This window comes from Uloborus diversus, chromosome 3, assembly GCF_026930045.1.
Source record: "Uloborus diversus isolate 005 chromosome 3, Udiv.v.3.1, whole genome shotgun sequence".
In the NCBI taxonomy this organism is placed as follows: domain Eukaryota; kingdom Metazoa; phylum Arthropoda; class Arachnida; order Araneae; family Uloboridae; genus Uloborus; species Uloborus diversus.
The window spans coordinates 191,060,487-191,087,572 of record NC_072733.1 but is presented as its reverse complement, the minus strand read 5'-3'; the positions used below and the strand labels follow the sequence as shown (position 1 = coordinate 191,087,572).

The window sequence follows — 27,086 nt, the reverse complement described above, 5'->3', positions numbered from 1 at the left end:
TTAAAAATATAAAAATATATATACATTTTTTTTACAATACAATCAAATTTAAACTTACCAAATTAAAGCAATATTAAAATTAAAAAAGTGGATTACCAACAAATCGCTCGCAAAAGGTTCGTCTGAACAACAGCAACAAAAATATAAAAAAAATAAATAATTTGAGTTATTCTACTGTTGAATCTTTTATTTATCGTCCGCCAAATTTAGGCTACGTTTTATCATCAATTATAAATAATAACTTTGAGTAACAATAGCTAAAAAAACTAAAAATGGTCAGGTATGTTCATAACTGATATGCTTAGCTTAACTTCACTAGTTATGGGCACATCAGTTTGAAAAATTCTTAATTAATGGCAAAAAAGTGCTTATGTGATAGAAAAATAGCTAAGGAATGAGAACGTATCAATAAAACTGCGATTTGACAAGAAACAGCAATGCCAGACCCTTAAGAAAAGAAACACATTACAGTGAAAATCGCTTTCTTTTCCTTTTTGAACATTTTTTCCAGATACAGCTAAAAGATATGTGAGGGCAAAATGAGGTGCGGGTGTTCTTGAAGGATATAATTTCGAAAATCTACTGGTGGTGTTTCTGGAATATCGATTGTAAACTAGATGTTGACAATACAAGACAAACCTGCCTATTACTGGCTTGCTGCCAATAACTATTCATTTTCCCAACATAATATGAAAAGTTTTTGTTTTAAATGACACACATCCTGTCTTTCTAGAGAAAGGGAAATCTGTCTTAAAGGGAACAAAAGTATTGCTATAAATTTAAAATTTTTTTGGATACACCTAAAAATGAGATTTCATTTTAGGCCATTGATAACTACTTTTTATTTAAATTCTCATATACATAAATAAACTATTAATCAACTTTCATTACTTGAAACACAGCTCTTAGTCTCATTCCAACAGCGCTGTTAATAGGATAAAAATAATTAAGTTTTATGTAAATAAAATTAAAACATGACCCTACTCTGATGAGCAAAACTTTCGACTTAATCATAAACTGTAGTTAGATTAATATAGTTGAAATGCTTATTAAAATATCTCGATTGCTGTTTAACAGGATAACGTTCCCTCACATTATTCAAGAAGAGGATGGTTTTTAATTTTTAATCGTGCACTTGCGCTCTAACGGTAGTTGGTGATTATTAAGACAATACATAATTTTTTTTGCATATTCTTTTCCTAATTGAGCTACATTTATCGGTATTGGTATACGTTGCACAGGTTGATGTATCAATTGTGCCTTAAAAGTACCTGAGTGCTTTTAAGAGGGGAACTGTGCATTGTAATTGCCTAATTTAAGATGCCACAATGACATGTATGGAGGCAAGTTATCATCCTCTATTTGACAATGATTGCATAAATTTGAACTTTTCCTGTTCTGTATAAAACTTTTACTCGTACAGTACGAGAAAAAAAATCATCATGACTGACGACATTTAAAGGAAGTATTTCTTTATTAAGTAGTATTATACAGTTTCTAGCAAAATTGTATGAATTATATTTTTTACTTTATTTGTAGACACGCTCTCCTTTTTTTTGCAGGTGGTTATTTCTACTCAAGTCAGCGTGGACGGCCCTCTATTAGCTGTTTCCGACAACATGTTCGTGCACAACAATTCAAAGCACGGCAGGAGAGCGAAAAGGCTAGACCCAACAGAAGGTAAAAAACGGGAAGTTTTCTAATATTAAAATATTATTAGCAGTAAAAATTAAGGTAACATTTGGCCCCTCAAGCATCTAGAAAAAAAAAAATGCTTATGCATTTGCAGTTCTATGGAAAGCACACACGCGAACACACACACAGACAGAGAGAGAGAGAGAGAGAGAGAGAGAGAGAGAAGACATGCAAAAAAAAAAAAAAAAAAAAGAATGTATAAAAGCCACAGAACGTAAATTCTATATTACATTCTGCTAATGTAAAAAGCGAAATTCCTATTTTGCTACGTGAATAAGGGTCGGTATGAACGTATGCTGAGTTTTTAATGTCAGATTTTATAATGTACGTCTTCGGTCAATTTCTGAACAAAACCAAACATGTCCAAGTATTACAAGATTGCAAAATCCATAAAACCGGGATTAATCAAATTTGACTCAGTGTACGCACAATTGCTCTGTCTAAAACAAGGACTAATGCAGTTGAGATTTAAATAATTGTTTCTAATTAGAGAATTCCCCAAGGAAGCGTCATTTCTTTTTATTTTATAACTTATGTTATTATAATTTATGTAACTATAGTTAATTAGCGTCCAGAAATTCTTGGATGTACCCATAGAAAAATAAGTTTATATGTATATTACAGTTTAAGTTTTTACTTGCCATTTTCAAGTTACTCACAAAATAAAGACGTTCCACATCCAATCCTGGGGTCACTGGTAGAACTTTAGTAGTATTCGGTATAACTGCTCTTGATATGTTTGGAGAAATCCCATTCACGTAAAACATTCACAAAATAGATTGAACGAAAATTTGACTGAATATTGTAATATTCAATATTTTTATAACCCAGAAATCCACAATAACATAAATCACCAACAGCTGTTACTCTGCTGCTAGTCAGTTGAGGCTCAATCAGTTAAAAATATTTGAAATCCGTAAAATAAGTCAGTCAAAGTAAACAAAGTATACTGATAAAAACGGTACTATTCAGAAATTACCAACCAGATAGTCCAAAATGTACAAAAGGAACACGGAGCATTAGTTGACCAACCTCAGTAAATTATTGCAACTAGCTATGGGAAAAGCCATTTCGAGAGGGATTTAAAACGAATCAAATTTCAGCAAAGAGATAATTATAAAATATAGATTGAACTATAGTTGTGAGCACAATTTTTGCGAAAAACTCTATCATAACACAGGTAGTTGCTGTTTTACAGAAGAGAAACGAGCAATAAACTTTTTTCTGAAACAATTAAACATTAACCTTATGATTAAGTAATAAATGATGAGATAAATCAGTTTCTCTAGTGTTTTTTCACTTAGTGGAATAGTTATTTCCATACAAAAAAAGGCTGCGCTCAGAAATTAACCACTGAAAGATGTTGTTTAGGAATTGCTCCGGGTAACTCTGGTATGCTCTGTTGCAACTTAAGAAAAGCCAAACAGCTACGGAAGGAAATTTCTTAAGTTCTATTCATCCGCGATGGAGTAAATTCTATAGACACTGAGTGTTATTTTTATTTTATCTCAATATCAAAGATCACGTTGGTATAAAAGTTAAAAAGAAAAATTTGCTTTTCTCTTTATACATTTCCTCTTTTTCAGCATCCATTTAACAAAAACATTTGAACTGTTTAGCCAGTGCCGGATCAATACTCAATTTGCATACGTGTCGTAACCTTGACGTTTTCTTAGTTTTCATTGAACATAAATATGAATTATTTTCGTTGAGTAGCCTCATATTTTACATAAAAAAGTGTATCATTTGCTTATTTTATGTACTGATTTATTAACAGAAAAACTAAAAGTAATTCCACACTGTTCTTAATAAGTGTTGAATGCATGAATTCATTTTTTAATGATGATCTTTTCTTAAGTTACTATTATGTATCAATTTTCTGTGGAAAACTAAGATTTGGAAAAAAAAAAAAAAATAGAAATGATCTTAATGATATCAAATTTTAGAAATTTGATTAAATAAGGGATGTATCTCTCTAGTTGCAACTGTGTACAAATGTAAACACTCTATAATGCGTAGTAAGATTTAGATCAGCAATTAAAAATAATTTTTACAACGGCTTTTTTTTTTTTTTTTAATCACGAAAATAGAACTAAATAATATAAATAGAATAAATATTAAATTTATATTCATACTAATCTATTTTTTTTTTTTTTGAACTTGAAACTCAACATAAGCATTTCTATCCCACCTAAAAGAGAGAGAATATTGACCATAAATTGGGGGGGGGGGGAGTTGAAAAAAGATCGAAAGCACGTGAAATTATCAGCTGGACTAAAAAATCTTTAAATTATTGTCAGGAAATACACAAGAAAAAAATTAAAAAATACCAAAATATTTATTTTTCTTACAATACACTCAAATTTCAACTCACCAAATAGAGAAACAAGTTTAAAATGCATCTATATGAAAGTGACCTCCAAGTTTCCCTTCTCTGAAATCAAAGAAATTGTTAACTTTAAAAAAAGTGAAAATCTGTTCATTGCTGTTGCGCATCCAAAGAGACCGTCTCTGGAGTAGATAGATCGGTAGAGGACTTCCGCTCTTCCCATGTAAAGTAATGTAAAAAAGCGAACGAGATTTCATGGGCAAGGTCTACTCTCAAATGGAGGCCCATCTTCTTTTGCTTGATCAAACAGAGCTGCATCGGAAAGCACATAATGCATAGGTTTAAGCCCAGGATTTGAAGGCAAACGGCACGCTTTTTCACCTCTCCCCCGCCCGATGCATTATCTATTCAGTAGAAACTTTACACAGATGCGCCCCGTTGCAGCAGCAAATGAACTGGAAAGGGGCACAACCCTCAGACGGTAAACATCATCGCAGCAAAAAGACGCACTCCCCAGGTCAGAAAAAAGAAGAGAAAGATTCTTCCAATCCAAAGTCCCCCCGAAATGGAAGTAAAAAATCGGTCTAACCAGAAAATGCATTTTCGAAGCCCACCCCTCGGCTCGAGCCCATCATCTTCATTTTGCCCGCAGGCCCGTCCCGCGGGAATCCCAGCTTTGATTAATCGAGGCAGACTCATCTTTGTCCGGCCCTTCAGATATTCAATCCCTCCTATTGACCCAAGTCCATCCAGGAAAGGAAGGAAAAATCCTTCTTTTCTCCCTTCCATGTCGACTGCTCTTTCGACTGCTCAAGAACTCATTATATCCACATCCCGAAAAACCAAATTCACCAAAAATCACATCGACTTTAATCATTTGCCTTAAGTGAAAATTTCGATCAGACTTTTTTTAATGCAATTTTAAAATTTATTTTTAAACCCTTCATTTGCCTTAAGTGAAAATTTTGATCAGACTTTTTTTAATGCAATTATAAAATTCATTTTTCCACCCTTCATTTGTCTTAAGTGAAAATTTCGATCAGACTTTTTTTAATGCAATTTTAAAACTTATTTTTCCACCCTTCATTTGCCTTAACTGAAAATTTCGATCAGACTTTTTTTAATGCAATTTTAAAACTTATTTTTCCACCCTTTGAGAATTTAGAAATTAGTAGGCTTAAGCAAACTTTACAGTCGCAAAGGTTTTGTATCATTTGCAATTACAACCGTAAACTCTAGGTCGTCTGGGAGACTTAAAAAAATACCTTGGCAACTAGTTCTTTTAGAACATGAATATCTCAGAAGCCCATCGAATTTTCTTATAAACACGGAGAAATAATTTCTCTGTGCCTAAAATGTTTTCCTAGCTGCTAAGATTTTTAAAGTTTTGTCGTATATATAGGCAATGTATGTGTAAACATATGTAAACTATGAAAAATAGTGTGAGAAACACAATGAAAATTTATGTCAAAGCATCATAGCACTATGCAGGGTTGACCAAATTATTGGACTTATTTCAACTGTATGATACTTTGTTTTAATAAAATTTTAACTAATTTTAATTCCATAAAAAATGTTTGAAAATTTCACATTACTTAAAATTTGTGTTTTAATTTCAATGTATTAAACGAAAGTATATTAATTGAAGCATGGCATTTTAATTGTAAAATATAGTTCCTTATCGAGAAATACATGTATATCTGCTCAATAACGCGAATCATTTTAGCAGTTAAATAATGCCATTCTAAATTGCAAAATGTATGAAAACGATTATTGGATGATACATATTCTTGTAAACGTATGATATGACATTGATGTAGGAAAAATGGCGAAAAATTAAAACAAGTAAGATTAAGTAACAAGAAATATACTTCTTTCACATAAAGTATTTAAATTTTTAATTAAGGTTAATTTGTAATTTTTTCTTTTACATCTGAAATGAAGATTTGTATTGAACCGAAATGTTCAGAAACGATATGAAGCATTCTGTTTCTTCAGCCGAGCAGTTATGTTAATTCGATCACTTTAGTTTTTAACTGTGGAATGAAAAACACGACGGATTATTGGGAAAACAAAAATGAAAAGAGAAGAGCAGAAATGTATTACAGCCCTTAAATGTTTTAAATTAAATAATATATGAAACATGTAATTTCATTATCTAAAGTAAAAGACTTAAAAAACCACAGGAATTCAAACAAGTGTCAAATTCCTTAGAACTATAGTTTGGCACCACAAAAATGGTATCAATGAAACATTGAAAATTAAATACATGAAAAATGAGAATCATTTAAACATCAATTAGTTTTTTATTGAATTTTCTTAACAATTAATTACTTTTCCTGTTTTGAGAGCTCTGAATGCGTAAATCATAAATATTTTTTTTTCAAATATTGATCAGTAATATTAATTCCTCTAAAACTTAGAAAATAGACTCATAAAAAAATCTAAGAGCACCTACAGTTTATTGAAATTAATATGTCTTTATACTTGTAGTTAAAAAAATAATTTTACTTTGTTGGACTGTCTAGTTGTCCTGAGTATTTCATACATTTTATGAACTATACCTTTGACTCAATAGCATTTTATTGACGCAATAAATGTAAGGAAAAGAAGTAGTTTAATGTTTTGTTTCACTATAAAAGAAAATTTTCCAGCTCGTTTCATAAAACTTACATAAAATATTGAAAATGGCATTTCGAAAACGAATTGAAACTAGTCCTGAGACATTTTCAAATGCGAGCGCTGAAGTTTTTCTGAAAAGTTTCGAAGCTCAACTGGTAATGAAAGTTTTGTTTTAATTTATTTTGGGCCAGTGTTTACAATTGCCTCAAATTGATTCCTCTCAGCGAGTGGGTTGGGAGCGTATCATTTAAGCCATGCGGGAGATAGCTCAGAAATACTAGTTTTTCATTACGACAAATTCCTTCCAATTAAATTTATCTCCCCTCAATTGCTTCGAATCGCATTGGAGAAATGGTTTGGAAGGAGAGGTCTTGAACGAGTGCGGAAAGATGACAACTACTCCCAGAATAAAAAAAAAAAGAAACAACCTAGAACAGAAAACCAGAGATTTTTTTTCGCCAATCAACGTGCGAGGGAGAGCACAAAATGGGGAAAAGGAAACGAAATCTTGGAGTAGCAGGCTAAAAGAGGAAGAAGATTGAGAATTGGAGGAGGAAATGAAGAAAGGCAGAGAGGGGAAGGCTGCTGTCCACCGAAGGATGAACACTATCCCAAGAAGAAACGAAGAAGAAATCGACCAAGATTGGAAAGCACCCTAGAAATTCTTGCTTCTATGCCAAGGTCCGACGCTTGGATCGATGAGAAGAAGATGACAGGGCTGGACCAGATCGAAACGGACTCTTCTTCGGACTGAACTGGTCCACATGCACAGAGTTCGAAGGAAGGATTCTTTCTTATTTTGACTGATCTAAAGAAAAGGCTTATCTTCACTTTTTCGAGAAGTCGGGTCTTAGAATAGATACGTTAAACATGTTGGTGCGATAACTTAAAGCAGGCATAAGGAAAACTGCGGGAAATAGAGTTTGAAATCAGAGGTAACCATTTTATTCAGCAAGTGCTTATTAGGAGCTAAAATATGTAAGTTTAAACTATCATTCAGCTTCCAATTGTGAATGGTTGCAAACCTGTTGACCATTTTGTATCTTGGGAATATGGGTGGCAAGTATCAGATGTGTGGCGACAAAAAGAACATAAATCTGACTCCCCCCCCCCCAAGAAAAACCTTTATTCTGATGTTGCGAAAATATGTAACTTCATGCACGTACTCCACGTTTTTAGAAAAACTTCATTTTTTAATTCTGTTGAAGAAAAATGATAAGAAACACTTACAGATTTTGCCATTGAAAGCGATATTGCATCTATAAATTCATAATTTCATACATGTTCTAATATTTAGCTTTCTTCCCTTAGTTTTCCTTTACTGCATAATTTATCTCAAAATCAGTTTAAATTTTTTTTCTACATGCATGAAATATTTATGTTGAACAAACTCGATGATAAATTAATTTAAGTGTTTAAGTAGTTTTTTTTTCTTTTTCTTCACGCTCAAAATCCAAGAACCAGATAAAGAGATCGCCGTAATGTCTTAACAAAGGCCTTCCTACATCATTTTTTCGCAACTTTCAAAGTCTTACATGAATGTATCTCTAAAATAACCCAATATTTCTCAACATAAAATGACACTCTGTCCTAAGTATCAAATCATTCTGCAAAAATTGATAAGAAATTAAAAATATGGTTATGACACATTAAATTGAGAAGTTGAAATTTCTGAGCATCTCAGTTTGTAGGTTACGAACTAGGAAAAGATACTTGTTTAATGCTTTCACCTATGTCCTTTATTGAGCGAAAGGCTGCTCTTTGGCCTGGATTCCGAGAAACAATAAATCCTACTGAAGATTTATCTTTCAATCAAGTTTATGGCTTCCAGCAAGACAAAACCATTCAACTCATTCCTTAGTTTCTACGACTCAACAGATACTCAATATCTAGTTCTGTTGCCATGCGAAAAGTCCGGCCTTCTATTTTTGTATCAATATATTTTTGTTTTCTATGTGCCTGAATGTTTTCGTTGGGGTAAAGACAATTTATTTTCACCATTGCTGCTTGGTTGACCTTCCTCTATACGAGGATTTCAAATAAAAGCCGAGAAATATTCAAATTTAATTTTTTTTTTTTTGCATATACAGTAAAGTGTAAACTCTCGATTATCGGCTGTCGGATTATCGGCAGTTTTCCCTACTGTATTGATTGCATTCAGAGAAGTCAGAATACTTCCCATTGGGCACAAATATTCTTTCCGCACTATTTGAAACAAGTACATAAGATATCTTAAATCCTGTAGATACATTTATTCTGGCTCTTAAGAAAACTGCAAGATTTATACGTGTTGAATCTACTTTGTTGCAAATAATAAAAGGGAAAATTTCTGTATCATCCGATTGATTCCTAGAATCATTACTCTCAGAGTAGGTTGAATTATATTTTAACATTTAAAAATGAGTTGTTACTTTCTTTTATTGGCGTCGTAATACTTAATCCTGCTTATCATCACTTGAACATTTTTAGTGAAATAATGCGACAAAAAAGGTGCATGGATGTTTTTAATAGTTGCTGCTGCATTAAAATTTACTGTATTTTAAGACACATAAAATGTCGTGTTTTTGCAGCCTATATGAAACTCAATAGGTGTTTCAAATAAATACTGATATGATTTCTCTAACATTTGCAAATTCTCAAGGTCTGTTACGTTAAATTATTTGCATACTTCAGACGAAACAGTTTTTAGTGAGCTGTATGACTGAACGTTACGTAGAGTGTACTCGAATGAACACCAATAAACGAATCTGTAACACATTACATGAGTTCACGAATCGAAAAACATTGAATTGACATCGAAACTTTTTGGTGAGGGTTGGACTGTAAAAGTTGAAGGTAACAAATTTATCAACAGCTTTGATAAAAAGTAAATGGAAAAAAAGAGGAAAATATTTTCAAAAGATAAGAAAACTGAAATAACAAGAATGAGTTGACGTTAATATTTTTCATAAACAAAGTATCTGCAAGTTTAAATTTAAAAAACAATAACAAAACCTTCTCAAAACAAAAATTATTTTCGAAAAAATCTCCCCAATTCGGGAAAAAAATTCCTTTGTGCTGGCCATGTTGACTGAACAGAACTAAATGCTTGCATTAAACAATTTCTAAATTATTCAGTAAGTTACAGCCCTATAGCCAGGGCTAAGGCAGAAATACGTGAAATACACCGCCAGCTCAGTCATTTCCAGCCGAGGACTGCAGTTTCGTGCTTAATATACTTGCCTTGCCTTCAAAATTCGAGTTGAACCGAACCATTGCTTCGGTCACTCGTCTGGTCAGTGCTAATTCTGTATTGCTACCAGTTTGTTTGGCACTCTTGGCTTCTTTAAGAGGTTTTCCATCTCCAGCTCAGTCACTTTCCTATGCCGGGCTGATAAGTGCTAATAAGCACGAAACTGCAATCCTCGGCTGGAAATGACTGAGCTGGCGGTGTATTTCACGAATTTCTAAATTAGTTTTCTTTCTTTACTTGTGTTGTTTGATTTGTGTTTTGATTGCGCTGACGGATACTGTAACATGTGGATAGTTCATTTTGCAGCGACGCCGTGCATCAAAGCCATTAGTCCGAGCGAAGGTTGGACAACAGGGGGATCGACGGTCATCATCATCGGGGACAATTTCTTTGATGGCCTTCAAGTCGTCTTCGGCACGATGCTCGTATGGAGTGAGGTTAGTGAACTGCTACTTAAGAGTTATTAAAAAATAATAGTGGAAACTTTACATTTGAACATCTTAAATAGTTTTAGCCCAGATGATCGTTTTGAGTGAGTTTTAGTGATCCATTATTTAAAGGGTTATAGCAAAATAAAAGTGGAAACTTTGCATTTGAACATCTTAAGTAGTTTCAGCCCAGATGATCGTTTTGAGTGAGTTTAATGATCCATTATTTATAGGGTTATAGCAAAATAAAAAAGGAAACTTTGCATTTGAAAAAATAAATAAATAAATAAAACTTTTAAAACTGTTTCGCTATAACGCTCATACTTATTCTAAAAATGCGAAGCAGGAAAACATTATACTTTTTTTAAAGCTTAATTCAGAAAGATTCGTAGATTTCATATAATTTTCTCTCCTTTGAGAAGTCATTAAATGATATTTTCCGCCTAAATTCGTGCTAGTGGAAAAAAAAAGAAAGAAAAAAAAACAAATTTGCTTGTTTGTCACTTATTATGTGGCTTGAGATAAATATGTTAAATAATATGCAACGGTATACAAAAAGTAATTTATGTAATGTGCCAAAAGTAACTATTTCAACCGATAATCAACATTATGAAAAAATATCAACAAGAACAATTGCTATGAAGAAATTTGAATTTCTTTAGGGTGAGCTTTTAAAAGATCACTAGATTTGCCGTATACTCGGGATCTGGAATATATGATTATAATGCTGACAAATTTTTTTGAACAAGTTTTTTTGGAAGACATTTTTTCGATTGATTTATTGCTTCTAAAATTTGGCGAAAGATTAATTCAGAGGAACTCGTACCAAATTGAAGATTTAAGAAATGCAGTTGTAAATGCAAAGCGTTTCGCAATAAATTCATTCTAAATTCTCCAAAATATTTCAATAATGTAAGGAATAAATCTATCTGGATTTATGCATATCCGTTTTAAGTTAGTCACACCTTAATTCTAAGTTATTTTAGGTATAAAAGCTTCCTTCTTAACTTCGTTAATTAATTTTTTGTTAACATAATAGAAAACATATTTTAAAAAATCCTATATTTAATACATGTATTCAGTACCTAGTGAAATATTTACAGTCAAAGATTCACGAAGAAGACCTGTTTTCTCCATTTAAATATGGTCACCCATAAGAATTTTATATCACAAACTATGACTGAAAAGGCATGAGGCAGAATTATAAAGCTCACAGACATTAAAATGCATTAAGTTGAGGACGCTGAGCTCAGCAGAGATGGTTTTCCCCTGCTCCCAAATGTTAGAACAATAAATTGCTGAATCGACCAATGTTTTGAACTGGGTAGAAAGTCTTGACTTTCCACTTAAAAATTAAATAAAATAAAATAAATAAATAAATAAAAAAAGAGAGAAAGAAAAAAAAATGTCTCATGGTACTACATTCGCAAAAGTCTTATTGAATAGCGATATCTAGTACTTAGAGTTCCTTGTCTACTACACAATTTAACATCTATCCAAAATCTAAACTTTAAAATAAAACTTCAAGCAACAAATTACGTCAGAAGAGAATAATACCATCCATGTACTACATGAAAAGTACGAATTGAAAGCTTTGCTCTAAATGAAAAATGTCCGGTTCCTTTGTGTGTGTGTATCCTATTACAAAACCCAAAAACGTTAAAATTAAACCAGAAATCCGAGGGAAAACTTAATACGAAGAGAAAAATAATGAAACAAAACAAAAACACCACCCATGTTCCTAAGTCAGCATGAAAAATACTACCTGAAACGGAACCTTTATCCCGGATCCAAATTAAGAAAGAGGAGAATCATATAAAGCAAACATTAAAAGCTTAAGCCGAGCCTCATTTCTTTCCTGAATGTCATTAACGGCCAAAGTCTTCTAATTGAATGGCGATTCCTATATCTGAGGCATTAAGGATCACTTTAAAATATTTAATCCGGGAGTGGAGTCCGGGAGGTGTGTCTTCCGGATCCACCTGAGGAGAACTGATGTGAACCGCTCCTCGGAGTTTATCATTAATACTTCATATTGTATTCACTTGCGTGCCCCTCTTTGTCGAGCTGTCTTGGATGGAAGCGAGAGGTCTCAGACGAGTCGCAAAGCCGCTTAGTGAGCCGATTGATGGAATCGAGACGACCCGTCTCCTTCTCGGCTCATTCCGAGCATTGGGCTGCCAATGAATGCTTAATGCGAATTTGGATCTTGCTCCCACATTGCTGCCGACGCTTTTAACAAAGCTTGCCAGATTTCAAATCGTTTCACTCAGACAGAGGATTTTAATTTCAAATGTGTTACCTTTCAAACATGAAACGGCGATAACTGTCGTGAGGCTCTTCTTGTTACTACTGAGGTAAAAGCTTTTTTTACGCTAAAAGAAATTAGGATATTTCACGATTTTTCAGATCTTTAAATTTAATTTTTTCTTAGTATCGTGAAGCACCGTTTATACGTTTCTCTTTCATACGTTTTTATCATATATACGTATTTTTTTAAAATTGGTCACTGTAGAGTCCAATACACATTAACCTATATCTATTATACGTTTTTTCATTTGCACGCTTTTTCATGCAGTCCCTTAGAAACGTATAAACGGTGCTTCACTGCAAAATATCTTTCTTTTTTCCTTTTTTTTTTACATTGGCTAAACATGTTACTTTGTGACGCTCTTTGTTTTTTCATTTTTTCTAAGTTCTTATTTTATCTTAATTGTATCCTGCCAATGGAAAGAAAAAAAAATGTTTTTACAAATATATCTACAAAGTATGTTTGTAATATTTCACTCGATTGTTTTTGGAGTCATGCTCTGAATTTAGAAATTTAGAAGGAAAGAATCTATTTCACAGAAATGAAATCAATCTTTGAGAAATCAGGCAAATTTTTGAAGATTCATTTGTTTTTATTTCTTTAAGTTTCACTTCAGTATGAAGTATAAGAATGCTTTTATGATATGGTGCCGTAGATTTTTGACAGCAATTATTTTTCGGTACTGGTTGATACTATGGTATATTCTTTCTTTGCTGGTGACTGAATAGTATAATCTTTTTTGCAGTTAATCACGTCTCATGCGATTCGTGTCCAGACGCCACCTCGACACATTCCAGGAGTGGTGGAGGTCACGCTCTCCTACAAATCCAAACAGTTTTGTAAAGGAGCACCAGGGAGATTCGTCTACGTGTGTAAGTAGCAATATAAGCCCTCAATTACGTTTCAACAACCCCTTCCCATTTCTTATATAGTAGAATGTCGTTTAAATCTCTCCGAAGTTTTACTTTTTTTGACTGGATGAAGGTAAAATTTCAATATAAAGCAAATATAGTGAAGCGGACTGAAAACTGAGACAACGATATATGCATTGGCAATGATTTGACGATTAACTTTGTAGCATATTTGGTGCGAAAAAATCCACTATAAGTTTTGTGGATTTTACGACATTTGGGAGGATATTCCCATTGAATCAATGTTAAATATTGCCATAATTTCTATAATGTCTCTAAAAAAAAACTTCTTTTTTTCCATTGGTTTACAACAAAAAGGGGAGGTTAGGGGAGAGGGTATAAATATTTAAAATATTCATTGCACTCTAAGACACTTTTACCTTCTGTTTAGTTATTGCTATTGGAGTATCAGATATCAAATGCCAAATAAACATCAAATGTTAATAGTACCTTTCTTTACGTTTACAATACAATCTCGTAAGCTTTGTTATATGTTTCTCTTATTGTATACTACAAATAATAAAAATCTCCACATGAGTCCAAATTTATAAACCTACTAGCTGCAATGCATGGTCTACCTCAAAAATAAAAGTTGTTTCAAGTGACGTATGTTCAACAATCAAGCTTAAATAAAAGGAAAGAAGAATAAAATTTCAGATCAACAATGTAGAAAAGATCAATTTTATAACTCAAAATATGGACAATATTTACGGCAGTGATAAATTGCTGACTAGTGACTTTAAAAAAGTCCGTTTAATCTTGCCTGTAAAGCAGTTTCATTGAACTTTTGATTTGGTTAAATTTGTTTTTGTTTTGAATCCGGATACGAAACCATTTTGTGATTTAAGAGATTGAAGTTAAAGTAATTACTTAATAAACTAACGACATTAATATATATATATATATATATATATATATATATATATATATATATATATATATATATATATATATATATATATATATATATATATATCAAATCAACGGTTGTTTTCGTTCTTTATTTTACAGTTAAGTTACGTCGATGATAATAAATGCTGTTTCCTTTCAGCTTTAAATGAACCAACGATCGATTATGGCTTCCAAAGGCTCGCCAAACTAATACCCAAACACCCTGGGGATCCAGAAAAACTACCAAAGGTAAGAACCTTCTTAATCCTCCCTAATAACATAGGCGTTAATCCGGAGTTTAATCTCAAGAGTTAAGAACTATTTCACCTCGTGGAAGTGTCAAACAGCATCGATAAAAATGCATCGATTATCGTGTTTAATGCATCCACATCAGTGATATGCGATATGCACCATAAATACGTATTGAGATATAATTACATGAGTAAATAATAGTTTTGCTTCACTTTAGGACAGAAAATTAGTTAATTTGCAAGAAAGACAGTTATTCTTAAACATAGATCTAAACCAGTTTCTTACTTTTAAGTGTAACAATGTTTATTTTTTATCCAGTTTAACAATGATCTCTTACATTGCACGCTTTAGAAATTTCTACTACCACAATGTAAAGATCAAGATTGGGAAATTTTTATGGTCGCCAGTGGCAAGTAGAAGCAAATTTTTTCATCGCCACTACTTGCTTTCTAGTCGCCACTTTTTTTTTTTCTTTTTCTGTAAATCAAAAGAAGTAACTTATCAGCAAATTAGCTTCTTAATTTTTTTACTAAAACAAGAAAATTATCAGTTTTATAAATAAAGGTTAATATAACTAATTAACGGCATTAACATTAGTTGATAACACAGTAGGGGTAGGGAAAGTGGCGATCAGAGGGCAAATGATACTAATTTGCATAGCAGAGCCTTTTTGTTGTTTAGTCGCCACTCGGAGAGTGGCAACCACTATATTTGATCTTGACTATACGTTAAGGTACTTGAAATGAATCGTAATAGCATTAATTTAATTTATGTAGAGTATTTTTGATTGCTGTACATTTCAATCATTACATTTTCTTCATAAACCTCTAAAACGAATTCTCAGTATCTAAACTCTAGGAACCGATTCGTTTATTTTAGTAATAAAGTTAGTTACTCAAAAATAAAATTCTTAAACCATAAGATTCTTACCTCTAAAAACGAGAAGGCGCACGATATAGCGCTTTTAACTTCAAAATTACAAAAGCAGTGAAAGGAGCCGGCTCAGACAAGATTATTTTTACTCTAAAGGGATGGTTCTTTTTCTGCAAAAAAATTTTCTTGATGTTTCAAAGCCGAGGTACAGATCCCCAATATGATACTGCTTCCCCCTCCCTCCTAAGGGAAAAATGGATTGACAGGTCTGCTTCGGCGCTAAAAAGCCAGCTTTACAGTTAATGTAAACGAAAGCTACGTTATTTTGCGGAAAAAGAAATTCAAGGTTGCTTTCAGTTCGTATTTTCGTACTTGTTTTGGTTGGTATAAGAGATAGATTTGTGACAGGTAGCAGTTTTCAAGCTAATATGTTTTCTTATAAGATGAATGAAGGAGATGACTAACACATGATTTAAGCGTGGTTAATTTTTGTTCTTCCTAATCAAGTGGAATCATCGAAAATAACGGAATATGTTATTTAAATAATTGGATAAACTTTACCAACTTACGAGTTTAAATTGCTAAACTGTATTTTATAATTTTATTAATTGTTTTAAAAATACATTCTTATCTGCTGTGTTACAACTCTTAATGAATAAATAAACTCATTTTTTTCTGGTTTGTGATGTCTTTAGAGAATGATTTTCTCAAAAAAAAAAAAAAAAAAAAAAAAAGCTCGTTATTGTGATAGATGAATGACTTTTAGTTCATTTTTAAAATAAAACTGTTATTTCTAAAATAAAGTTTCAATATTAGACTTAAAAATCGTCACTCATTTTTTTCAACTGATCAATTCTGTACCTCAGAGCCAGACTAACGAAAGTCAAAAAATGGCGATTTTCAGGTTATTACTCCATTGTGTGTAGAATCTTATTCCTCATTAAGTCATGATAACGTAATTCTATACGACAAAAAAACTTTATAATTATTTACCAGTGTTATAAGATCACGAGTCTGAACCTTCTTTTTATCCAAACAAATGTTTTTACACTCTCCTGCAAAGTAGTGATAGAGTGACTTACGTTAGTCTGACTTAGAGGTACATAATTAACCTTCACTATTTTTCTTTTCCATATTAACATTTTAAATCATTCATTTGCCAAATATTTAAGTATCTTCTATGTCTAAAATGAATTAATACAGAATTTTTCTGTGGGATGAAAGTAATTTGAACGAACAAGTCTAAGGAAACAAATGTCCTAGATCTTTACTTTTTAAGGAATTTTAAAAGACATTTAATGTATGAACATTTTACCAAAATATCTTAAAAAGCCTCAAGATTTTTATGCATTACAGTTACTAGACTTTAATTTATTTATTTATCGGAAGAAACTAAATAACTTTTCAATGCCACCATTGCTGTCTCTAAAACAGATTGCAGATAACTGGCTTAGCTGTCAAGAGATGGCGTCAACAGTCATCTCCACTCCCTCAATGTGGATATGAGAGAGAGAGAAGCCAGTTTCTAGAATTTATTTTAACTATGAAAATCGTTTTCTTGCATACCCTTGTCCGGTTTTGAAATTCGGAGCATCAATTTTTCTATCGCGGTATTATTGAATGCATTTATTTCAGTCGAATCTCACGACACTTTCACGGGTTTTTCAGAGAGTTTGAGCTTTGTTTAACAATTGAGGCATTGAGTGTAAAAATTTGTGAAAATCTTTGATACTCAACTAACATTCTGGAAATTTTTTGATAGTCAACTAATTTTTTTTTGAAAATGGATTGAGCTGTGTTTGATACTAGACGCTGTGATTATTACATATCCTTTTTTTTTCTGTTTCAATGTATGTTTCATGAGTTTTTCTTTCTCTTTGTAGGAAATCATCCTGAAGCGGGCGGCTGATTTGGCGGAAGCGTTGTACACGATGCCCCGCAATAACCAGCTGGCTCTGCCAGCGCCCCGCTCTCCGGCACTCAACAACGCGGCCGCAATGTCTGGCTTCAATGCCTACACAGGTCAGCTGGCTGTCAACGTGCAGGAGAACGGTAGGGACCCATGGCCCCACGTTCCCAATGCCTACTGCCATTGCCCAGGCAATCACAATGTTCTCTAGGCTTTCTCTATATATATCTATCTGTTTTTCTATCATCTCTCTCTGTCTATCTCTTTGTGTTTTTCCCTTTCTAACTCACCTGCATTAGAGATGATTACAGAAATTGCCTCATTATTTTTTTTTATCTCTTTTCAATCAGTAAATAATTATGAATGCGATGCATATAATAAATAGGTGCAGACACTAGCGTAGCGAGAATTACCTTCGAGTTTTTTTTTTTTTTTGGGGGGGGGGGGAGGGGAGCGGGAGGCAGTCCTTACATGTTTATAAACCACTAGAATTTACAATAATGTAAAAACCTACGGGTCTCTAAGTGTTTTCACTCCCTCCCCTCCCTTCTTCGCTGCTCCACTGGGTGTAAGTACTGCGAAATTGGGTAAACATTTTTATAAATTGTAGGTTAGTCAAACTGATACGCGACATCAGTTTTTTGAATTAAGGATCTTGAAGCAATGAAGGTGTTTTGGTTATAGTATCTTTAATTAGGAATAACAACCAATGTCAAAAATATCAGTTAGGCAAAAAACGGTCGTAAAGTTTGCTTATTTTTTCTGGCTCTATCTAACTTGCACGGCCGACACTGTTAAAAATTCAGGATGATTTTCTGGTAATTGTTACTGTAAAATGGTGGACTTACAGCATCGCTGATTTTTACGGTAATTTATACCGAAGAAATAAGCGATCCCAGCTCCATTTGGTTGCTGTGGCCTACCGAAAGGAAACCATAAAATTTTACTGTAACATTTGAATTTTTACGGTAATATTTACTGCAACATGGATGCCAGTAACAATTACCGTAAATTTTCCGGAAAATTTTTAACAGTGTAGTCCAGCGAAAATTTAAATACTTCAAGGGAGCGTTGTCTCATGCTGCATTAGAATTAGGAAAGTACACATTTTATTTGAGTTATGCTTGAAGTAAAAGGGAGATTGGTTGTTTTAGCTATAAATAAAATAAATGATTGTTGATTAAAACAAAGACTATAAGACTTAATTGCATGTGATTACAATATAACTCAATACCAGGATACAGCAACACATTATTTGAAGTTGCACCGAAAAAGGCAACAGCTCTATCTACATCATAAACATATTTCTATCAGATATAAAATTTGGTCAAAACTTTGGTTGTTCTTGTTCCAAGCTACAGATGTATGATATTAGAAGAGAAAAAAAAATCGAAAGAATATGCATGACAGATGACTTACTTTGCCCATAGACGTGGAAGTCTCAAGGCGGCTCGTTTTAGGGTATTCAAAATTTAAAGCTGGAAGTAGATGGTATTGCTACCTTGTAGAAATTCAGTGGAGTGAACTGAAGAAAAGTACATGAGCGATCCAGACCTATGAACGAAAAATACCCAGCCATGTAAAACAGTGTTACAACACACTTTCAATGATATTTCAGTTTGCTATTTCAGTTGGCAGTAAAACAACTTATAACATCATACTTTTGTCAACGCTTCCAGAGATTTTCAATGTGGGATTTTAATTGCAACATTTAATAATGTTTTAAGGGGAATCGATAAGAAAAAAGAGAGAGAGAGACAAATGTGTTAAACTTTCAAATAGGTTTCCTCATATCGTGGAAAATTAATAAACTCAAGCAACTAGAACATGAGACACGCTAACACATATATTACACAAAGGATATACTTTTTTTTAAAGGTTGAAAGTATGTGAATAGAATTCTTAAGTAGAACATATTAACATAAACTTCTTTATAGCATAATCAAATCTTCAGTTTCTCCTTAATTTGCGAATTCAGTTATGTTTATGGCAATTGAAAAATGTTTTTATAGGGCATAGGACATATAATACTGATGCTGATGATAATAATAGCAAATGGTAGTGATGACTGAGTTCTTTCTAACGGTGATAACAGAGTGTTCTCTAACGTGTCCCTATCATATTAATTATTAATTTTTGAAGCATTAATTTCCGAAGCGTTGTCAGGTACATTATTTTGAATATAAATATCACATATCCCAAGTGAATCTGATTTTAAAGCTCGGTTAAGACTTTGAACAGTCCCCAGACTATACATTGTCAGAATACGTAACTGCCTATAGCGTCTAACTTAAAAAAAAAAAAAAAATGCTTGAAAAGTTACAGGTTGATATGTGTTTTTCCTTTTATTTTTACGCCCGCATGAGCAAGAGACTGTAACTGCCCTATGACCACACCTGAAAAAAATATTGCTACAACATTATTTCAGTTATAATATATTGTATATGTACGTATGTACATAGCAATTTGTACAGTATTTTTCTAATTTTCTTTTTTTAATTTTATTCAGTATTATCGCAAAATATTTTGCAGTATTTTCGAAAAATCTTTTTAAGCGTGTTTATTGCTAATGCTGTTTAAAGTATAGCTCTTTCAAAAAAGATGACGAAAATAAAATATGTAATGAGAAAACAACTTTAACTTGGTTCATTTGTTAGTTGCATTTTTTCCCCCTCTTGGAATACATACTCAAGACTCAAGGTTGGAAAATTCAAATGTTGAACCAAAACCCTTATTCCCTTGATATAAAAAATGTGTGATTCAACATAATAATGTAGCAGCTACCTCATACAAGTGCAAAATATTGCAGTACCGCAATAGTGTATAATTTAATGCAGGTTACTGAGAAAAAATTGAGAACTTTCTCTGATGTAGTTTCATTTCATACTAATGAACTAGCATGTCCTTATTTGTTTAGTGTATGGCTGAACTTGCTTTTCTTAATCTCTTTCTGCATTATGATGCATCGATTATTTTTGTGTTTATGTTCGTGCATGTAAAGAAAATACATTCTGTTATACGTTACATGTACCAATTAGAAGGGTTCAGGAGAAGATCCACCTCTGTTTTATTCTTCGTGAATCAAATTTTTGCTGCCATCAGGTTTTTATTGAGAGAAAGCGTCCTGTCAAGTATCAACGGAGAGCCAACATTTGATGGGCAATCCATAAAGCGATTAACAAATCAGGGTTCAAGCACATTGAGCTTGTCCAGCAATCTCTGAAATTTCATTGGTTAAGTTTTTTTGCTGCTTTAATTATTTACCTTTGAAGACTTCTGTTGTTGTTTGATTAAATAAAGAAAAAATTTAACGGTATGGCTATCCGATTAAACACAGGCATAATACAAGCATTTATCAAGAGTAAAAAAAGTTTTCGAAGAAGACCCGAGTCAGTTCAGACACTTGACATTTTGTTTCAATTGATTTCCGAACATTACAGAGGAATGTTTCCCGAACCCTTCATTTATTTACCATGGATATCATATGCTGAAGGTATAAACATAATTGTTTAAAACAGATCTATGCAATAAAATTTGGATGCCTCTCTTGCCAAATCAACTAACTCCAGAAAACAAAAAGTAGAGAATAGTTACGGAGAAGATGGCGTTATCCACAGGAGCAAATAAGCCCTCGTGTCAACATTTTCTGCCATCACATCGTCAGAAATGTACTGAACCAAAATTTTAATATAAATTCACATGATAAGCATTGAAAAAGCACTATTAAAGCAGAAATGATCATTTTAGTGGAAGTAAATCAATTTGGCAATTGTGGCATCCATTTATTGACAGATATTGCAAGGTGAAAAAGAGTACAAGCATAGAAGTGGAGTTACATAAAAATTATGTTGTGCTACAAATACGCGATTTTTCGTCTTAAGTTTGCCCGTATTACTTGTTTTTTTGTTCTGATTGACGCATATTAAATACTAAGCCTGCACATTAATGAAATATGTTTTTTTTTTAAAGTTATGTACCAATATACGTGAATTGATTATAACTTAGCGTAATCTAATATTTTTTCACTTAAAACTAAATACTAGTTTACATTTTTAAGCTCGCGTTCAAAAATGTCAATTTCAAGTTTTTATTCTTAAGTTTTTGAATTTTTCTTTCAGTTGCTAAAATCAAGAATAAAAAAAGAAGAAAATAAAGATTTTCGAAATAAATAAATAAATAATCGGAAACTTATAAATTTTCCTAATTTTTACCCATTTTGACCGATCTAAACTTTTATGGTCAACTATGAGAGGTGGTAATTTTTGAACATAATTTTCGATTACTACCCATACACGTTTATCAGCTGTTGAGTAGTGAAAAGGTCTTACTTTATTTGCACAAAAATCGTGCCATGCACAGCTATTAAAATGCGTATTAAGTGCTTGACATCTGCTCTTAGGTTCTATAATTAAATAAAATATCTGAACATCATACTTAAATCATTACCGGGTGCAGATTTTCTTCACCATATTGTATGTAAAATAGAAAATGAACACCGAAAAAACGCATGCTCAAAATATTACGAATGTGATTTTTTACAAAAAGGATCGTCAACGTAATACTACGCACTTGTACGTTAACTGGCGAAAAAAAATATATTTAAATACAGTTTATTAAAATCATACTCTTCAAAAAAAAAAAAAAAAAAATCCGATTCAATTCCAATGATCAGTACTTGTAGTAGTACTGGTAGCATCGGTTTACGTATAAATACACAACGACCACCTTCTTATTTAGCAATATGCAGCCCGCTGCCTTTAGTAAAATTCGTTCAAATGTATAACAAGTGAAATAGATATTATATATAATAGTTTCCACTTAAGAACTTAACATCTTCCATTCATGATTCAATCTAAGCAGACGTAATTATGCCTAAATACTTTTTTGTATCCATTAAATTTTTTTGAGCGTTTAGATTTCTGGCAATTTCTAAGGGCAAAGCCAAAAATTAACTTTAACTCGATTTTCTTCAGGTTTTAAAGCAGAAGAAAACAAAAAAAGCTTACATATATGTTTAGTATGCCTTTCAATATATTCTCACCTTCATCTCATTACAATGATAATCTAACTACTACAGAGTATTGTATACTAAAGTCTGTTTTTATTCCCTCAACTTTCAAACACTTGCATTTATAATCATTAATATGGTGCTTGGCTACAGTAAAGTGGCTATGGGCTATTCGACGAGATCATTGATCGCTGAGACCTCTAGAGGAAAATTATGTCAACATACTCATCTCTAAAATCATTTGAGATACGGTAAATGATCAATTACAAAGTTGTAGAGCAGTATTGATTTCGGACGAATGTACTCTTTCTGGAAATAGATGTGCGATACGTCACGAAACTTGAACAAAACGAGAGAAAAATATTTCGGATGAGAAAACAACTGCAAATAATTCGGCATGGTGGCGCTATGGTTAAGACTTGGCCTTTTACGCCCAAGATCGTAGGGTTCAAACCCAGCTCCAGTCAATGGATTTTCAAAATGCAGAAAATCATCACCGCTCACGTGGAATGATTATGCGGAATGTTCAAGATCTCTTAAGTATCTATTTGGCTTTAATACTCCAAGCTAAATCCTAGTGCATTTTCAGTGGCAAATGGTGAGCAATGAAAACGGAGGCATATCGGATATAGACACACAAATAACGGTCCCGAAACGTCAAAAGTAAAAGTATCATGTGGTAACTATTTTTTTTTAACATTTCGTCACGTGCCTGGGTAGGATATCGCTAACAAACAAATGCACGTTTTAAGCAATCTGTTTTTTTTTTTTTTTTTTTTTTTTTTTCTATATTGACGACGAGATGTTTTTTTTTATGCTGAATCGGCGATAAGGACTTTGGAATGCACTTTTCCCCTATATTTTTAACACTTTAGATAGGTATGTTAAGGTGGTCTGGAACACATTAAAAAAACAGTTTAGAGTTTTGAAATGTTTTGCACTGATTCACCATCTAAGTAATTAGCAAAACCATAACATAAATGTTAAAAAAAATATATTTAAATTTAATTTATTTGTAAAACAAAAATGTTGTTCCTTTAAATCTCTAAAGCTCAAAATATTCTTGGTCTATTTTCAGTTTTTTTTTTTTAAAGAATTATGCAAATTATGCAAATATCTAAGCTTTAATTTTTAGTCGGCTATTTAAAAAAAAATATTTAAAAAAAAATTTGGAAGAAAAACTTTGAAACATTCTAAGATATTTTTTTTTAATCACCTTTTTTTGCAGTAGAAGTTTTTTTTTTTTTTTTTTTCAAATTTGCCACATTAAAATTAAAGTAAACTGTTTGAAAAAGATTTGTTCCGAATTTCATTACTTTATTTTTTATCAATTCTTGGCTTATAAGTGTTTGAATGCAAAAAAATCCAAGAAAAATTTCATCACGAAGAAAAGCGTGTTACAAGTTTCAATGTTGAAAATACTGGTAATTAAATGCATGCAACAAAAATAATTACATCTTTCGCTCTAATTAAGATAGTAACAAGATTCAAATGTCATTTCAAGCAGAAAAAACGAAGAAGTTTTTAAAATGATTTAAAAAAAAAAAAATGCAAAATTTGTCGATTTTGTCTCCCGGACCCCGTTAAACCCATAGTTTTCCGTCATTTTCCACCAGGTGGCTCTTCATGCGGATTTATTTAGTGGCGCGCAGACATTTATTACTTGACATTTGCCAGACTTCACTTTTATGGATATATTTGCAGGTTTTCAAAAGTTGAATGCGAATAGAACGGACTTCAGTGAACATAATTTTAAGATTCTTTTTTTACTATGATGATATTAATTTCTCGATCTCCTATCAATGATTAATACACTACCGCAAACTAACCTTGCTAATGTGTTATTTTTGCAGACTATGGGCGGACGCAGAGCAACAGTGTGTCTCCCCGAGGCTATGGGTCGAATGCGTCGACGCCCCACAGCGCCAATGGCAGTTCCTATGGCACGGCGGCCATGAACGGTGGTTACGGAAGCCCGGCAAACCTAGGGAACATGGCGGTGCCGGGCTCACCGGGTCTCTTCAACGGTGAGTGAGAAAAAAAATAATAAAAAGACAGACAAACAAGAAAAAACGGAATGTGAACCAGTTAGAAGTTCTTTTGAACGTAATAGGGAAGTTTTCGATTTTTCAATTTTATTTTTATATGATAGAGTAACATGTATGAACATCATAGGTGAAAAAATTTTTGCGATACGATAAGTAGTTTTTTTTAAATTAATTTTTAAAGTTCAAGCGCTTGTGACGTCAAATGGCATAGGAAATGACGTCATCCCCTCTTCCGATAGGGGGAAGCGAAGGTCATGCATTCGACTTCGAAGACGAAACGTAAAAGGCTTTCTCCTCGCATTTAACTCCTCGCGTTTCTGGAACATTAAACTTCTCATCCTCTCGAAAATACTCGAATACCTCATTAGTGTTACTTGAGTCTACTTATTTAGATTGTGCTTTAACGAATCCGGTCTCCATAGTGTGTTCAAAAGGATTATTGAATTTCTAAAAAATAAAAATATCAGCGCGCTCAAAATGTTAATAGCGAAAACAAGGGATCTTCGGCGGAAGGCTGCCCATTCGCGCCCTGTGACGTAGGCTTGTGACGTTGCAGGAAGCGCGCACTTTTGCGCGTGGATTTTTAAAAATTCATTAAAAATCAACCACGGTGTTTTAAAATTCGGCGATGGTGAATTTTTTAGTTTTGAGGGTCAATTAACAATATCCAATAGCCAAAATATGAACATTTAATAGGTTGCAACTTCCCTATTGACACAAACAAGGTTCAAAATCAGTGAATTACTGATCGTCGATTATCCGGATTTCTCTTATTCGAAATTTTCTGTTTTCAGAAATTTGTTTCAATTGTGAAATTATTACTCAAAAGAAAAAAAACCATCGGCATGGCAAGTACGACATGATTGGTGCTCAAGTGGGTATACCCTGAACGCACAAGAGCAACGTCTAATAATTTTGTTAAAAAGAAAGAAAACTTAAAATAAATAATTTTTCCTTTAAAAGTTTCAGTTGCAGTGTACTTGCTGTATATTGAACATGATTTCATTTTATGTGCACCAAACAAATTCAATATAAACCCTCACATTAGAATTGACAATATTTGTTAAACTAATGGTTATGTGGGGTTGACCTTCAAAGATCCCTCGTGACGTCATTGGGAGTTATTACTTTCATTGACGCCATTTTCAGTGTCCATCTACGTCTTTAGCTAATAATGTACCAATGGGGAACACTTGCAAAAGATCAAAATAAAAAGAATTACTATAGATAAATCTAAAAATTTTTTTTAAACGAAGTTTCTTTACCAATGCAAGACTTTATAAACCTCTATATTAGGGTGGTTCAAAAATAAATGTAAAAAAAAAAAGTTTATCCTAGATAACAGGACACCCCTCAATAGTTTTAGACTTGTGGATAGTAATATACTGGAAGAGTTTTAGCTTCCTATTTCAACTGAAAGACGGTGCTCAATACCCTCCCCCTAACATCATTAGCATGGGAAGGGGGTTAAAACATGCATTGAAATGAAAAAATGATGCTACATATTGTAATATACACGAGTAATATGCGTATACATTGCAATAAAATAAATATTCACAAAAAAAAAAAAAAAAAAAAAAAAAAAAAAAACAGCTGAGAAATTAAATGTTTCTTAATTTGTGACATTTTCTATGCTACGGCTAATGTTAAATTAAGGGGTCATCGAGCACTCTCTTAAAGTTTAAGTAAGAAGCTAAAACTTTTACAGCATAGTACTATTAATAAATAGAAAAAAAGGGGGGGGGGGGTGTCCTGGACTCTAGTTGATTTTTTTGAGCAATCACATTTATTGTTCTCATTTGGCTGTTTTTGGCGTCCTTTGATTTTATTTTCCCCCCACCTCCCTCTGCAGCACCACCATCGACCGGCCTCTCGATGCTGCTCCTCCAGTGACAACCGTTTCCAGGTTGCGTCCATATCCCTACACACACACACGCATACATACACGCATACACACACACTTACACACATACCCGCACACACTTATATACACACACACATATCCACACACTCATGCCTGCACACAGACACAAACACACACACTCGTGATTGCGAAAGACATAATTTGAATTCCAAATGTCAAAATTCAAATTATTATTATTATTATTTTTTTTTTTTTTTGAGCCACCTTACTCTATATACTAAATTGTGTTCTATTGTTTCAGGTATGGGCAGTATAGTCTCATCTCCGTTCGCCGCAATGAACCCGTTTGCGTTGCCGACGTGCAACGGCCAGTCATACGGCAGTTCAATAGTGACTTCGAAGTGACGGTGGAGCTGCGCCTCGACGGACTGGCGACTCTAAAGCGACATTCCACACTAATTCCACTCTCCGCGCCCTCAAAGAGGACTTTCGCGGAGGATCCTCACTTTTCCCGGCCAGGAGAGCTCTGCTGCCATCTGAGTCTGCGAAATCTAGGATCCACTCTCAGTGCTAAAGAGTGCGACGGAGAATCGGCAAGAAACGCAACTGCGCTCGCCATTCGTTTACGATGCTCTGATGTGCATATCGAGTGCTAAGTGATACAAGATGCCATTTGAATGGGGTCAAAAATGATGAGAAGCGAAAGACTTCAG

General features: G+C 33.1%; 1 protein-coding gene across 1 annotated transcript in view; it reads left to right on the top strand.

The window, feature by feature from the left end:
• The window catches only part of LOC129218472 (transcription factor COE3-like), a 188,541-nt gene extending 161,732 nt beyond the window's left edge, over positions 1–26,809 (top strand). The window contains exons 3-9 of the mRNA XM_054852751.1: positions 1,563–1,680; positions 10,173–10,315; positions 13,363–13,489; positions 14,580–14,668; positions 17,428–17,596; positions 24,315–24,488; positions 26,675–26,809. Of these exons, the coding sequence (XP_054708726.1) occupies positions 1,563–1,680; positions 10,173–10,315; positions 13,363–13,489; positions 14,580–14,668; positions 17,428–17,596; positions 24,315–24,488; positions 26,675–26,778 (924 nt within the window). The 3' untranslated portion in view covers positions 26,779–26,809. The remainder of the gene's footprint in view (positions 1–1,562; positions 1,681–10,172; positions 10,316–13,362; positions 13,490–14,579; positions 14,669–17,427; positions 17,597–24,314; positions 24,489–26,674) is intronic.
• Positions 26,810–27,086: the final 277 nt, after the last annotated feature.